At 59.1% G+C, this 13,456-nt stretch overlaps 1 protein-coding gene across 1 annotated transcript; it reads left to right on the top strand.

Annotated features, from left to right (window-relative positions):
- The first annotated feature begins 8,905 nt into the window (after nucleotides 1-8,905).
- ASCL2 (achaete-scute family bHLH transcription factor 2) lies at nucleotides 8,906-10,799 on the top strand. Its single transcript, XM_069470403.1, has 2 exons — nucleotides 8,906-9,820; nucleotides 10,335-10,799. Exon 1 carries the CDS (start codon nucleotides 9,217-9,219, stop codon nucleotides 9,796-9,798), a length of 582 nt encoding a protein of 193 aa, XP_069326504.1. The 5' UTR covers nucleotides 8,906-9,216; the 3' UTR covers nucleotides 9,799-9,820; nucleotides 10,335-10,799.
- The last annotated feature ends 2,657 nt before the right edge of the window (nucleotides 10,800-13,456 follow it).

The raw sequence follows: 13,456 nt of genomic DNA, 5'->3' as shown, positions 1-13,456 counted from the left end.
CACACAACCTCACCTGCAGTACGAGGACTTTACAGCAGCAAACCCCCGGTGCTCCCCTCCTGACCTTTGTGCCCCTGTCATGCAATCTATTTTACATATGCCGTCAACCCCACACTAGTGACTGTTTTTGTTTAAGTAGTCACTTATCCTTTCAAAATATTTAGATAATAGCAATCCCCTCCCCCCAACCCCTGGCACCCACTACTCTGCTTTCTGTCTCCGTGAATTTGACGGCTCGGGGGCCTCATATGAGTGGACTCCTGCAGTATTTGTCCTTTCGTGCCTGGCTAATCTTACTTAGCGCTGTGTGCTCAAGGTCCTTCCGTGTTGCAGCCTGCGTCAGAATTTTCTTTCTTTTGAAGGCTGAATAATATTCCATTGTCCGGACAGACCACGTTTTGTTTATCCGTCCTTTGTCAATAGATACTTGGGCTGTTTCCACCCTTGGGCTCTGGGTGCACCAGTGTTGTGTCCGCCTCGCTGGCTGGCATTCCTCCGTGAGTGTGTGCTCAAATGTGCCACGGAAATGTGCCTCTTTTCCTTGGATGCTTTTAGGATTTTTCCCTTTACTACTGTAGGTTTTGAGCAATTTGATTGAGACGTGCTTTTTTCCTTCATGTTACTTGTTCTTAGGGTTTGTTGAGCTTCATGGATCTGCAGGTTTAAAATACTCATCAAATCTGGAAAAAATTCAGCCATTTTTTTTCTTCAAATATTTTTCTGCCTCCACCTCTCTGTCCTTTCCTTCAGGGGCTTCAGTTACTTGTATGTTAGACCACGTGAACTTGTCCACAGCTCACTGATGCTGTCTTTTAGACAGTTCTCTTTTCTCTCTGTGCTTAATTTTTGGTGACACCCATCGCAGTGTCTTCATGGTCACCGAGCCTGTCTTTCACAATATCTGTGCCATTTGTCCAGCATCCCCCAGGGCATTTTTCATCTCAGACATTGTAGTTATCATCCCTAGAATTTCCATTTGAGGCTTTTATTTATTTATAACTTCCATATCTTTACTTGGCTTTCAACATATGAAATGCAATACCTGTCTTAATGATTTGGCCTTGTTAATACCTTGTATCAATACCTGGATATTTGTTTATTTATTTATCAATCTAGCTCTTCATCATGCGGCACATTTTCCCGCATTTTTGCGCACTTGGCAATTTCAATTGGATATTATACATTGTAACTTTTATCTTTTTCGGTGCTAGATATTTTTGTATTTCTATTTTTTTAAGATTTGTTTGGGACACAGTTGAGCTACTTAGAAACACTTTGATCCTCTCCGGTCAGGCAGGACTGGAGCAGTGCTCAGCCTACGGCAAATCTTCCCCACCACGGAGGCGAGGGCGCGCTGTGTGCTCTGTCCAACGCCTCGTGGGTCGGGAGATTGGCACGGCCCTATTCCTATCCCGAGGGAGGGCTGGGCATTGCTCTCTAATCCTTTAGGATGACTCCTTCCTCAGCCTCTGACCTCCTCACGCTCATGCCCTGATCATCTCTGCGGCCCCTTCTGTGTAGTTCCCGGTCTCTGCTCCGTCCCAGCTCTGGCCCAGGGCTGCCAGCCCTACCGGGCTCTGCCTCTCCTGGACAGCAGCCGGGAAACTCTACGGGGAGTAGCTGGGCCGTCGTGGGGTCCCTCCCTTGCTCCCCATGTCTTGAGGACCTTTGTTGTCTCACATGCAGAGTCTTCAAAACTGTTGTTTCCTGAATTTGGTCCTTGTTTTTGTTATTTGGGGACTGCATGTAAATTCAGTTACTATTACTTCATCTTGGTCATAAATGGAAATCTTTAATTTTTAATCTATTAATCTTTTAATATTTGTACTCAAGTCACCGTTCTTATTTTTGTTATTTTTTAATGGTCTTCTTTCTTAGTAAGACTTGCTTATTTTGTTGGTCTTTCTAAAAATCAGTTTTTCATCTCATTGACTTTTCTGCTTTATTAATATCCTTCCTCATCACCATTAATTAGCCCTTATTACATCTTTTAAATTTATTTTGGACTTTTTTTCCCTGACATTCTAGAGTTGAATACTTTGTTCATTTTTGTTGGATTTTTCTTGTTTTTTTAAGAAATTCATTCAAGGTTATAAAATTGCTTTGGGGTAGGGTTTTTATAGGAATTGGTCTCATGGCTATTTATTTTCAAAAGGCCTCCAATTGCTGTTTTTATATCCTCTTTTACCTAAGAGTTATTTGGAAGATTGCTCTTTCTCTCTTCCATCTGCCACGTGACTACACTGTGGACATCTTCTTTCTTGTTTTACGTGTTGTGGTTAGAAAATGTGGCCTAGAGAATCTGTCCTGTCTTGAATGTATGGCAACTATCTTTGTGATCAAACACCTGACAGCTTTCTGTCTCATGGGAGAATGATGTGCTCCGGCGGGGCAGCCTCTCCCCTACCCGCGGGCTGGGCGGCTGCTTCCCGACTCCTGGACCAGCCCTCGGAGTTGCAGCCTCGGGAGCCCCTCAGCCCCGAGCCCCCGTGCGGGGTCCAGGATTCGGGGGAGCCAGAACTGACCGAGCTCAGTGATGGGCTAAACAACTGTCTCTTACTCGCCAGCCAGCCTTGGGCGAGCGGCTTTTCCTCTCTGGCCTGTTTCCTCTTCTGTCATGTGAGGCCACAGGTGTTTTTAAATGTAGGTTTCATTATTATTCAGGTATGGTGAAGCCAACGGGTCAGGAGTAGAAGTTGCCACCGAAAAAGTAGTTGTCATTCTCACAGTTCCCAAAGTGGGGGTGGCCTGCCACGCCACAGTAGGGGGCAGGGACACGGGTCGGTCAGAAGGCAGAGGGAGTCAGGGTGCAAAGGCAGGAGTCTTTACTGTGGTTTCTGAAGGAAGGAACGGGCCAGCACGGTGGAGGCGTTTAGGATTGGCTAGTTTGAGTAGCTCTAGCGTGCTCTGGGCACAGGGGCTGCCTGTTGGTACCTGAACCCGGGGTGATTTGGAGTGTGGGAGCCCCACAGAGTTGGGGTCTGGATTGGTTGGTTTGCCTGTGAAAGGGGAGTCTCTACTCTGGCTGGGAATTAGCTTACCTTGGGACGGGTATCCAGGGTCAGCAAGGCCCTGAGATGTCAAAGTATCAGATACGGAAACTAGAAAACTGGTGATCACCACGGGCCCCGTGCTCTCTCAGCACAGAGCTGTGCCGTCCTGGTGGCAGCCGCCGGCCACAGGCGTCTACCGAGCACTTGAAAGGAGACTCACTGTCAGTGTAAACAGATGCACATCTGGTTTCGAGTGCTTAGTACAAACACAAAACTTGCAATATCTCTTAAGTAATTTTTATATGGATTATATGCTGAGATGCTAATATTTTGGATGCATTATTAGAATTAATTCCACCTATTCCTTTTTATTTATTTTTTCTTTGAGACAGGGTCTTGCTCTGTCACTCAGGCTAGAGTGCAATGGCGTCATCACAACTCATTGCAACCTCAAACTCCTGGGCTCAAGCGATCCTCCTGCCTCAGCCTCCTGAGTAACTGGGATACAGGCATGCACCACCGCACCCAGCTAATTTTTTCTATTTTTAGTAGAGATGGGGTCTCATTCTTGCTCAGGCTGGTCTCAAGCTCCTGAGCTCAAGGGATCCTCCCGCCTGGGCCTCCCAGAATGCTGGGATTACAGGTGTGAGCCACCGCGCCCCGCCCTCACCCCAGCCCCCTGCCACCATATTCCTGCCAGGTTCCGAGGGCTCCCTGGTGACCTGAACACAGACTGGACTCTCACAGCAGGGCTGCAGCGTGGCCTGCATGTCTGGAGAGGCCCTGCCTGGCCCCGGCCCCCCAGCCCTGACCTGACCTAAGCATTGCAGCCAGGTAGCTGGCGGATGGGGACGGGACCCCTGCAGGGGCAGAGGCCTTCCCTGGGCCTGTCCACATAGCGGTCGGCCCTGGCAGGCCCTCCGAACCGCGGCTGCCCCAGTGCTCTGCTGCGGCTCCCGGTCACAGCCCAGTCGCTCTGAGGGGTGGACCTGGAGCAAGTTGTCCCCCTGGCACGAGGCTGGGGAGGCAGAGCAGGGGTGGCCCAGCCCCTGCCCTCGCTCTGTGCATGTCCTCACTTCCTCTCCACCCGCCTTTCACAGACGAGAAACCGAAGGCCAGAGGTTAGTCCCGAGCCGCACGGCTGGCAGGGGACGCACGTGCCCGACTGTGGGGCCTGCTGAGGCCAGTCTGCCCGACACCCAGCAGCACCGCCCACCCTAGGTCCACACTGGCCCCCAGGCCTCCATGTGTCTGTCCCTCTGTCTCTCCCCAGCTGCCCCTCACACATGTCACCTGCCAGTCAATTGGGCATTTGTGTCTTCCCTGGGCACCCCAGCTCCCAGGCTCCCACACCCAGTTCCACAGAGCCCACGGGCACCTTCAGAGTGGACTCCAGGCTTGGTCACCCCTGGGGCAGGGCCTGGCCCCAGCTCCGCCGGGCAGCGGGATGCTCGGCCACGGGACCCCTGCCCCCACTGCAGAGCTGGGCCTGGGCGCCGCTGGGCTCCTCCTGCCCTTGGCCGCCAGCAGCTTTGACGCCCTGAGCTGCAAGGTCCCCTCGCCAACGCCAGCCTGGTGCTGCCCGAGCTCCAGGACTCACTCAGGTCACTGAAGCAGAGGAGCCACAGGCAAGGGTGGAGGAGGGGGAGAGGGAGGCGGCGCCACCCTGCTGACCTGGACCGGAGGGGCCTTCTTTGACTTCTCTGACGGGGATCTGGGTGGGCGCAGAGGGAAGGGGGCCGAGTCCAGCCTGCCACCAGCTGAGTCTGCGAAGCCTGTGAGGACCGTGGCCTGGTCCGGGTGTCACCAGGACATGCCAGGCCTCAGAGCAGCATTGTTGGACTCAGGCCCTAGGCCAGATGCAGCCCATCACCTGCTTTTGTTGCCTGAAAGCTAGGAACTGTTTCTAAATTTTTAAGTGGTTAAAAAATTAAAATTTACACCCATTAGCTATTACCAAAAAACTATCATAAAAAACCCCAGAGCATAAGTGTTGGTGAGGATACGGAGACGCCAGAGCCCGTGCGCACCGCGGGTGGGAATGTGAGACGGTGCAGCCACTGCGGAAAACCGGCGGCGGCTTCTCAAGAGGTGAAACATGCACTGAGCTAAGGAGTTGCTGGAACTTTCCGTACAAGAATGGAAAGCAGGGACTTGGATGTTTGTACACCCGTGTCACAGCAGCATCACTCACAACAGCCAGCGGTGGAAGCCACCCACGTGTCCACTGAGGGCTGAGTGGACACACAGAACATGGGCCGTCCATCCGGTGGGACAGGAAGGAGACCCTGACACAGGCCACAGCACGGACAGCCGTGAGGACGCGGTGCTGCGTGGAACAGGCCAGACACAAGGACAGGCAACGTGAGGATGGCACTTCTGTTGGCCCCGGAGGAGTCAGAGCCACAGAGACAGGAAGGGGTGGCGGGTGCCGGGGGCTGGGGGGGCTGGGAGTTGGTGTTTCAAGGGGACAGAGTTCCAGTCTGGGGAGAAGAGGAAGTTCTGGAGATGGAGGGTGGTGACCGGTGCACAGCAATGGAAGGGTACTTAACGCCACTGCACTGCACACGCAAAAACAACTAAGAAGGTACATGCTATGTCATGCATATTTAACCACAATAAAAAAATCAAATGTGACACATGAACATGATCTGGAATTCACATTTCTGTGTCCACACATCAAGCTTTGCTGGAGTACGGCCACGCTCGTCCGTTTCCTCGTTGTCTGCGCTGGCACTTGCTCCGCGGTGGCAGTGGATTTGTGACAGACACATGTATGGCCCGTGAGGCCCAAAGCATGTACCGTCCTGTCCTTTGCAGTTTGTCTGTCCCTGCTCCAGAGCTCAGGGGTGCACACCCCAGAGTGGGCAGGGCCCGGGAGGGTGCCAGGGGCGGGCACACGGCACATCCTCTGAAAGTGCACATTTCAGAAGTTTTTAGTATATTCACGGAGTTGGGCAACCATCCCCACAGTCCACTGTAGAACGTGTTCATCATCTCGCAAAGAAACCTTGTACCCTTTACCTGTCACCCCGTCCCCCGTTCCACTCCCCAGCCCTGGCAGCCACTGACCGCCGTCTGCCTCTGTGGGTTCACCTGTTCTGGGTGTTTCCTGCGAGTGGAATCACACGCTGTGACCCTTTGCACCTGGCTTCCGTCTCTCCGTGTTGTGCTTCTGGGTTCGCCCACACTGTGGCGTGCATCAGCGTCCCCACTTTCTATGGCCGAGCAATGTTCTGCGGCGCGGCTAGACCACGCTTCCTGTATCATCTGCGGATGAACATTGGAAACGTCACGTGGGCACCATGCTTATTTAAGGTGTGTTCTCAGGATGGAGGGAGGGTCCAAGAGTTGCAGAAAAGAAGATGACCCAGACAGCACGGAGACCCCCGGCTCCGTAGAGAGCATGCTTCTGGATCAAGGGAGGGGCCACAGGCCAATGGCTGTGTGGTGTGTGGTGCCAAGAAATGAAGAAAGGGGTACCTTGGGGAGCGATCCTGGGTCCCCAGGGATGACTGTTTCAAGCTGGGGGCGGGGGCAGGCCCCGAGAGGGCCTGGACGGGAGAGAGGGTGAAGGTGGAGAGAGGTGCTGGCCTGGCCATGGCGCAGGACACATGGGGGAGCAGGGCTGTGCAGGTGGACAGGGAGGAAAGAGGGTCGTGAGTTTTGGACAGGAAGTTTCTGGGTCTGCTCCCGAGATCCTGGAACCCAGCTGTGGAAGGTGCCCGTGAAGACGAGGTGGAGGGCCAGACCCAGTTGCGCCCCCCTGCCACCATAATGATCCTGAGGTGAACACAGCCGTGGAACCAGCAGAGGGAACACCCACTAACCCAGAGGACCCTGAGAAATGAGAGATCATCGTTGAAGCTACTACAATCCTGGTGGTTTGTTCTGTATCAAAAGATAACTGAGGTTGGGTCTGCAGGGCCCTGGGATTTTCCCAACACCTTGTCTTGCAGCCTTGGCGTAGGCAGGAGAGGGACGACACGCCAGTCCCTCTCAGGCTGTGGTTTGCCAAGTGACCGTCGGGGAAGGAGCGGGTGCAGGGTGAGATGGCATCTGCCCCGGCTGGGAAGCCTGGATTCAGTCAGAAGCCTGACTTCTCCCTGAGTTGCGCCACTGTGCCAAGGCAACTGTGCACACAGCCAGGGTCCTCTGTGAGCTGGCTCCCCATAAGCCAAACGGAGACAGGTGCCCACCAGCTCCCAGCCAGGTGCTACTCTCCAGGCCACTTGGCAAAGCAGGAAGGTCAGGCAGCCCAGCCCAGCAGAACCCTGCAGGGTGACGAGAGCCAGTGGGCGCCCACGAGGTTGGCAGTAGACACTCACCCTCTGCCAGGTGGGCTCCCTGGAGGAGGGGCTTCCACCAGCCAAATCAGGAAGGCAGCTCCAGGCACCTGGGTTCACCAGACCACTCCATTCCCTGAGATCCCAGAGGCTGTGGCCCAGGAGCATCCGGTCACCTTTGGAAAAACCGGCCTGGCCACAGGTGCCCCAAAGGCTCCCGTTCCAGACAGTCAGGTAGGATCAAAACTCTCCCATTAACAGTGCAGTTTGCAAGTTTCCTCTGTCCTTGTCCCCTCAGACCACACCCCCATTTCCCCCCACGGACCAGAGAGAGATTCTCTGGACATCCCACCTGCCCTGGGAGGGAGGCCCGGCCACGCTGGCGCAAGGCTGCCCCCAGCGACCTTTCTCCCACCGTCGCAATCTCTGTGCCCTCAGGGGCGGGGCGGGGAGGGAGGCGCGAACCAGCCGCGGTGGGTGGCTGAAGCCAAGAGGGTGTCAGTGAGGAAAAACGGTAGAGGCAAGGAAGGAGGAGGAGCGACTGGGAACAAGGGGGCAGGACGGGATGGGGTGCTGCTGGAAATAGGGGAGCCGCGACGGGAAGTGGGCCTGAACTGGTGGGATGCAAATCTCTGGCCCTCGAGTTGAAGTCACCGCCCAGATCCTTCAGGCCCAGGGCCCAGACACCACTGGAGAGGTGTGCAAAGAGGGACTGGAGTGAGGGGCGGGGTGGGGACCGTGCCCAGGGAACCTGCACCTTCGACCCCAACTCAGCCTTGGCCGCGCCCTAAGCCCCGCCCCGCCCCGCCCAAAGGGCTGTCCAAGCGGACGCACAGGTTGGGGCCCGGATAAGCACAGGTGTGCACCCTGCTAGGCACAGGTGTGCTTGGGGGAGCGCGCACGCCCCATCGCGGGGAAAGGAGCAGGGCGGGGACGAGCGGGTCCCTAGCTTTGTTGGGGACGCTCCCCACCGGGAGCCACGCGCCAGGCGTACGCGCTTCCTCCTTGGGGCCGGGCGTGGGGCCGCGCCCCCAGCGATTGGCCAAACGGGCGGCCCACGATTGGCTCAGACCCTGGCCCCCGCCTTCTGGGCCCAGGAGGGCGGGCTGCGGGTGTGGGCTGCACGGCGCGTGCTGCCCGCGGGGGGTTAGCGCGCCTCCGGGACGGCTGAGCTGCCGTCCTGGCCACGCCTTCCCTCCCACAGCGCGCGCTGCGCGTGCGGAGGGCTCGCGACTCTGGCGACTTGCTGGCTGAGCGCACGGGGGGCGCGGGTACTGGAAAGTTGCACTGGGGACCCGCTGACAGCGCCTGGGGGTGGGGAGAGGGGTGCACCTGAGACCCGCAGACTGTGGCTGGGGGACGCACACCGGGACCTACGTACTTTGCTCTGGAGCAAGAACTGAGCACCTGCTGGGATCAGGGGGGCGCACTGGAGACCTGCAGACTGCGCCAGGGGGGCGCACTTGGGCTCTGTGGACTGCGCCTAGGGCGGGGGGGGGGCGCTCAGTTTGGGCTTTGCAGAATGTGTGCGCGAGGGGGAGGGCGAAGCGTGGCGGGAGGGCGAGGCGAAGGAAAGAGGGCGTGAGAAAGGAGGCGGCGGCGGCGCGGAGGAGGGTTATCTATACATTTAAAACCGAGTCGCCTGCGCCTCGCCAGGGAAGACCTGGGGAGCGTCCGGCCGCACGCGCGGGACACGAGCGTCCCACGCTCCCGGGCGCGTACGGCTCGCGGCTCCCCACCTCTCGGCCTCTGGCGCCTCTGGGTCCCGGGCTCCAGACGACCTGGAACGCGTTTCCCGGGGAGTCGCTCGGTGGCGCAGTGCCAGGGGCCCCCCGGGGGCACGGCCATTCTCCCCATCGCCCCCAGTTCCTCTGCCTGCACCTCCCTGGGACGCGCTGGGACTCCGAGCAGGCGCCTGGCGGCTGGATGCGGGAGCGATGGACCGCGGCGCCCTGCTCAGGCCCGCGCCCCTGGCGCCCGGCGTCCCTGGCGGCTGCGCGGCCCGGCGGAGACCCGCGTCCCCGGAACTGTTGCGCTGCAGCCGACGGCGGCGACCCGGCGCAGCGGAGGCCGGGGGCGGCGCGGCGGCCGTGGCGCGGCGCAACGAACGCGAGCGCAACCGCGTGAAGCTGGTGAACTTGGGCTTCCAGGCGCTGCGGCAGCACGTGCCGCTCGGCGGCGCCAGCAAGAAGCTGAGCAAAGTGGAGACGCTGCGCTCGGCTGTGGAGTATATCCGCGCGCTGCAGCGCCTGCTGGCCGAGCACGACGCCGTGCGCTCCGCGCTGGCCGGGGGGCTGCTGGCGCCGGCCGTGCGGCCCTGCACGTCCCGCGGGCCCCCCGGGGCCGCCCCCGCCGCTGCCTCACCCTCCTGCGCCTCTTCGTCCCCAGGCCGCGGAGGCAGCTCGGAGCCTGGCTCCCCGCGCTCCGCCTACTCGTCGGACGACAGCGGCTGCGAGGGCGCGCTGAGCCCCGCGGAGCGCGAGCTGCTCGATTTCTCCCGCTGGTTAGGGGGCTACTGAGCGCTGCCGTGGGACTACGCAGGTAACCCCCGGCCGCAGGGAGGAGGGGTGGGGACGGCGGGGCGGGGCGGGGTGGGCATGCCTGGCGGGTCGCGCGCCAGGCCCGGGCGATGGCTTCGATTGCGCTCACTCTTCATTTTCCCCCAACGTTTTCAAGCCCGAGCAAGACCGCGTTTGTTTGTCCGGGATTGCAAAACTTCCTCTCGCGGCCTGCCGCCGAGTGGGGGCGGGGGAGACGGAGGGAGCGGCGGGGAGGTCCTGAGTGCCGCGCGTCGGGCGGACTGGGTGCTGGAGGCGGGGTGACTTTGCATTGCAAATCGGCCGGGTGGCAGAATGAGTCGGAGGCGCGGAGGCCTGAGTCACCGCGGCCCGGAGTGCGCGCCCCGCCCCCGCCCCGTCGCGGGCTTCAGACTCCAAAACCGACGAGGCTGCGAAACTGCCGACTCTGCCTGGGGGAGGAGGGCAGGGCCGGGCCAGGCGGGGTCTGCCCGCGTGCAGCGCGCGGTGACGCGTCGGCTCCTCGCCTTCCCCCGCAGCCGCAGCCGCAGCCCTGGACGCTGCCGGGCGCGCCTCGCCTGGAGCCCACGAGGTGGACCGACCGGCGCGCTGTCCCCACCATCCCCTCCGAGCTGGGACGCCGCCCACGCTTGCCCCGCTGCGTCCAGCCTGCCAGATGCCAGCGTGGAAATGGTCTTGGGCTGACGGCTCCCGACGCTGGTGCCCTCCAGGTGTGCTGCGACGGGCCTGGCACCCGCACTGCGAGATTTTTCTGGAGGAGCGAGGATTTTATAAGGACATAGAGAATCTGTTCTCTGCACGTTAAGTTGAACTGCTGGAAGGACAGTGCTGGCAGTCTGAAGACTGATTTTTGTACGAAGACTCCTTAGACTTGGAGCACAATAAAGTTTCTGGAACCCCCTACCCCCAACCTGGAAGTTTCCAACCTGGCCAAGATCTGGACTCCAGTGGCCCCTGAGGGGTGGGGTCCCACCTAGGGGAGACCTGCAAGGGAAACCTACTTTACAGAGGATGAACTTTATAAATAAACCAGTTCTGTGTGTCAGTGGCGCCCTGTTCCTGTTCCCAGGTGAAGGCCAGATTCTTCTGTGGTCACTTCTTCCTGGACCCTGCCACCTCCTCTGTAGGGCGGGCCCAGAGGTGTGAGACCAGAGTCCAGCCAGGCCACCGATAGGTGCCAAGGCGATCCAGACGCCTCAGGGGGCTGGGGTCTTCTGCAGGTGGCGGCAGGCTGGTGGGTGGCCCGGGTGGGGCTGCTTTCTGGCTGGGCAGCTGAAGGCTGGAGGCCCTGACCGCACAGGGCTCCGGCAGTGCCCAGTGTGGGGCAGGCTGAGGTGGTCTGACTGTGAGCACCCGCCTGCCCTCTGTCTCGGGGCCGAGGGCACGGGCTCCAGGTCCAGGCCATGCGCGTCCCTATCTCGACTGCCCATTACCAGCCGGGTACCCCGGAAAGTGGCTTAACCTGGGGGTGCTGCTAGGCTTGTGGGAGGGTTTGGCGAGGGATGCTGGAAGTGTGGCCCCAGCCAGCTGCAGAGGTGGCAGCAGTGTGACGCCCTGTGGGTCTCTGTTTACTCGAGAGCCACCCTTGCACAAGGAAGGCTGGGAGGCTTCCTGAGGAATCCCCACCCCCCGCACCCCACCCCACCCCACCAGGCCCCCCCCACCTGGGAGCTGCTGTCGGGACATCACACAGCTCCACCTGTGACCCTGGGCCTCGGCGCCTTTGAAGTCTGCCCGGTGCCCAGAGCTCCCTTTTATTGCAGGAGTGGGGTGGGGTTGGGGATCCCCAAGTTGCTTTAGGGCGCTGGAGGCACCTCTTCCTTCAGGAGGGAGTGGTTGGGGCAAAGCCGTTGGACCCTGGGAGGTGGGAGCGGTGGGAGTGTGGGAGGAGGGTCCCATGGTGTTGTCATGGAGCAGGTGGCTCCCATGTAACCATGGCAACAGGACAGAGGCTGCTGGGGTGCATCCATTTCAGCGAGGCTGGCTGGGTCCTCCTTACTGGAGGAGCAGGGATCCTCTCCAGCCAGCTGCAGCCTCCGCCTGGGTCAAGGCTCCTCAGGAGCCAGGGTCAAAGCTGACTCCAGCTGGGCTCAAGGGCCGGTTGGTCTAACGAGGATCCGTCTCACTGGGCTCCTTGGGCCAGCTGTGGCTTGGGGCTCAACATTGTCACGGTCACTCAGTGAGGGCCAGCCCATAGCCGCCTCCCAGGGACACACCCAGGGCAGGGGCCTCGCTGAGCCACAGTACCCAAGCTCTCCTGGCAGCGCCTCACCTTGACCCCAGGTGAGGTCACTGGGACAATGGGGTTGTGTTGGGCTGGTGAAGGGGAGGGAGGGAACTCGGGGGCGGGGGGGACGGGGAGGGCGGGTAGGGCGGCCCCGTGCACAGGAGCTGGGGCTGGCACGCAGCGCCGGGCCTGCCAAGTACAAGCAGTGCTACCATTTTTGTTTTTCCATATTTTATTGTGGAAAATTCCAAATACGTGCAAAAGCTTTGAAATCTTTATTGACTCCTTTTCCTGTCCCCAAGGAGCCTGGGTTCTAGCAGGGACGCAGGCTCTGACTGAAGCAGTGTCCAGGAGTCAGTCGTGCAGTCTGGCCAGTGGGGGACACACTGGGACTCAGGAGAGGCGGCTTCGCGGATTAACTTGTGGCCTCTCCGGCCCCCACCTGCCTCCCGCCCCAACATTGTTTTGAAGCAAATGCCAGATTCAAGCTATTTCACCTGCAAGGTTTCCCTGTGTGCCTCTGAAGGAAACTCCAGTACCATCATCGCCCCTCAAATGAACAACGGTTCCTTCCTATCCGGTCCCCAGCCAGCGGCACAGTCCCCCGATGGGCTCGGAGTGTTGTACAGTTGGTTTTAGAGACTCAGGACCGACCTTGGTGCAGACGTCAAATGGGTCTCTTGGGCATCTTGGAAGCAGCTCCCCGATTTCTTTGTTGAAGAAATGGGGTGCGTGTTCTGTCGCACTCCCATGCTCTGGGTGTTGCCAATGGTGTCGTCCTGGGCGTCATTTACTGGGTGCCCGTCCCTGTGTTTCCTGAAGAGCGGGGGTGGGGTGGAGGGCCAGAAGCAGACTCGCGATCAGGTTCCAGTTTGGGGGTGCCGCCTCCCTGCCGGTGCATCCCGCTGGGAGACAGACTTACAGTGACCGTATCGCTGTGTATGGGGATGTTTGGGGGCGTGGAATGGACTGCCCTTATAATGAGCCAGGACGCAGGTAGTCTCCTGGGCACATGGGCCTGCGGATCGTGCCCTAGTTATAACATTCTCTCCCCGCAAGTTGTCCTTGACTAAGTGCCAGTCACTAAAGATTAAGTGCCTGAAGCCATAGAGCTTGACACTGTTGGGAATTGTGCTTTAACCCGGGGACTGTTTCAGTCCTATATCCTTGCAATGGTCACCCTCCGGGAAGTGGGTCTCAGCCTGGTGGCTCTCCTGGGCAGGGCACCCCTGGCAACTTAGCAGCCAAGTCAGCGAGTACAGGTGCCCAGCCTGTCCCAGGCTCTGCTGGGGGCCTCGGGGTCCAGGCCCGGTCCCCACCTGGAAGTCAGAAGCCAGGCAGGAGGCGATCGCGACGTGATGTCAGGGCCCTAAAATTTAAATTTTTTTCCTTTCTTCCATGGTTCATCTCTTA

The sequence above is a fragment of the Eulemur rufifrons genome, chromosome 6 (assembly GCF_041146395.1).
Source record: "Eulemur rufifrons isolate Redbay chromosome 6, OSU_ERuf_1, whole genome shotgun sequence".
In the NCBI taxonomy this organism is placed as follows: domain Eukaryota; kingdom Metazoa; phylum Chordata; class Mammalia; order Primates; family Lemuridae; genus Eulemur; species Eulemur rufifrons.
The sequence above is the reverse complement of the archived record's forward strand: the minus strand, read 5'-3'. Positions and strand labels throughout refer to the sequence as shown.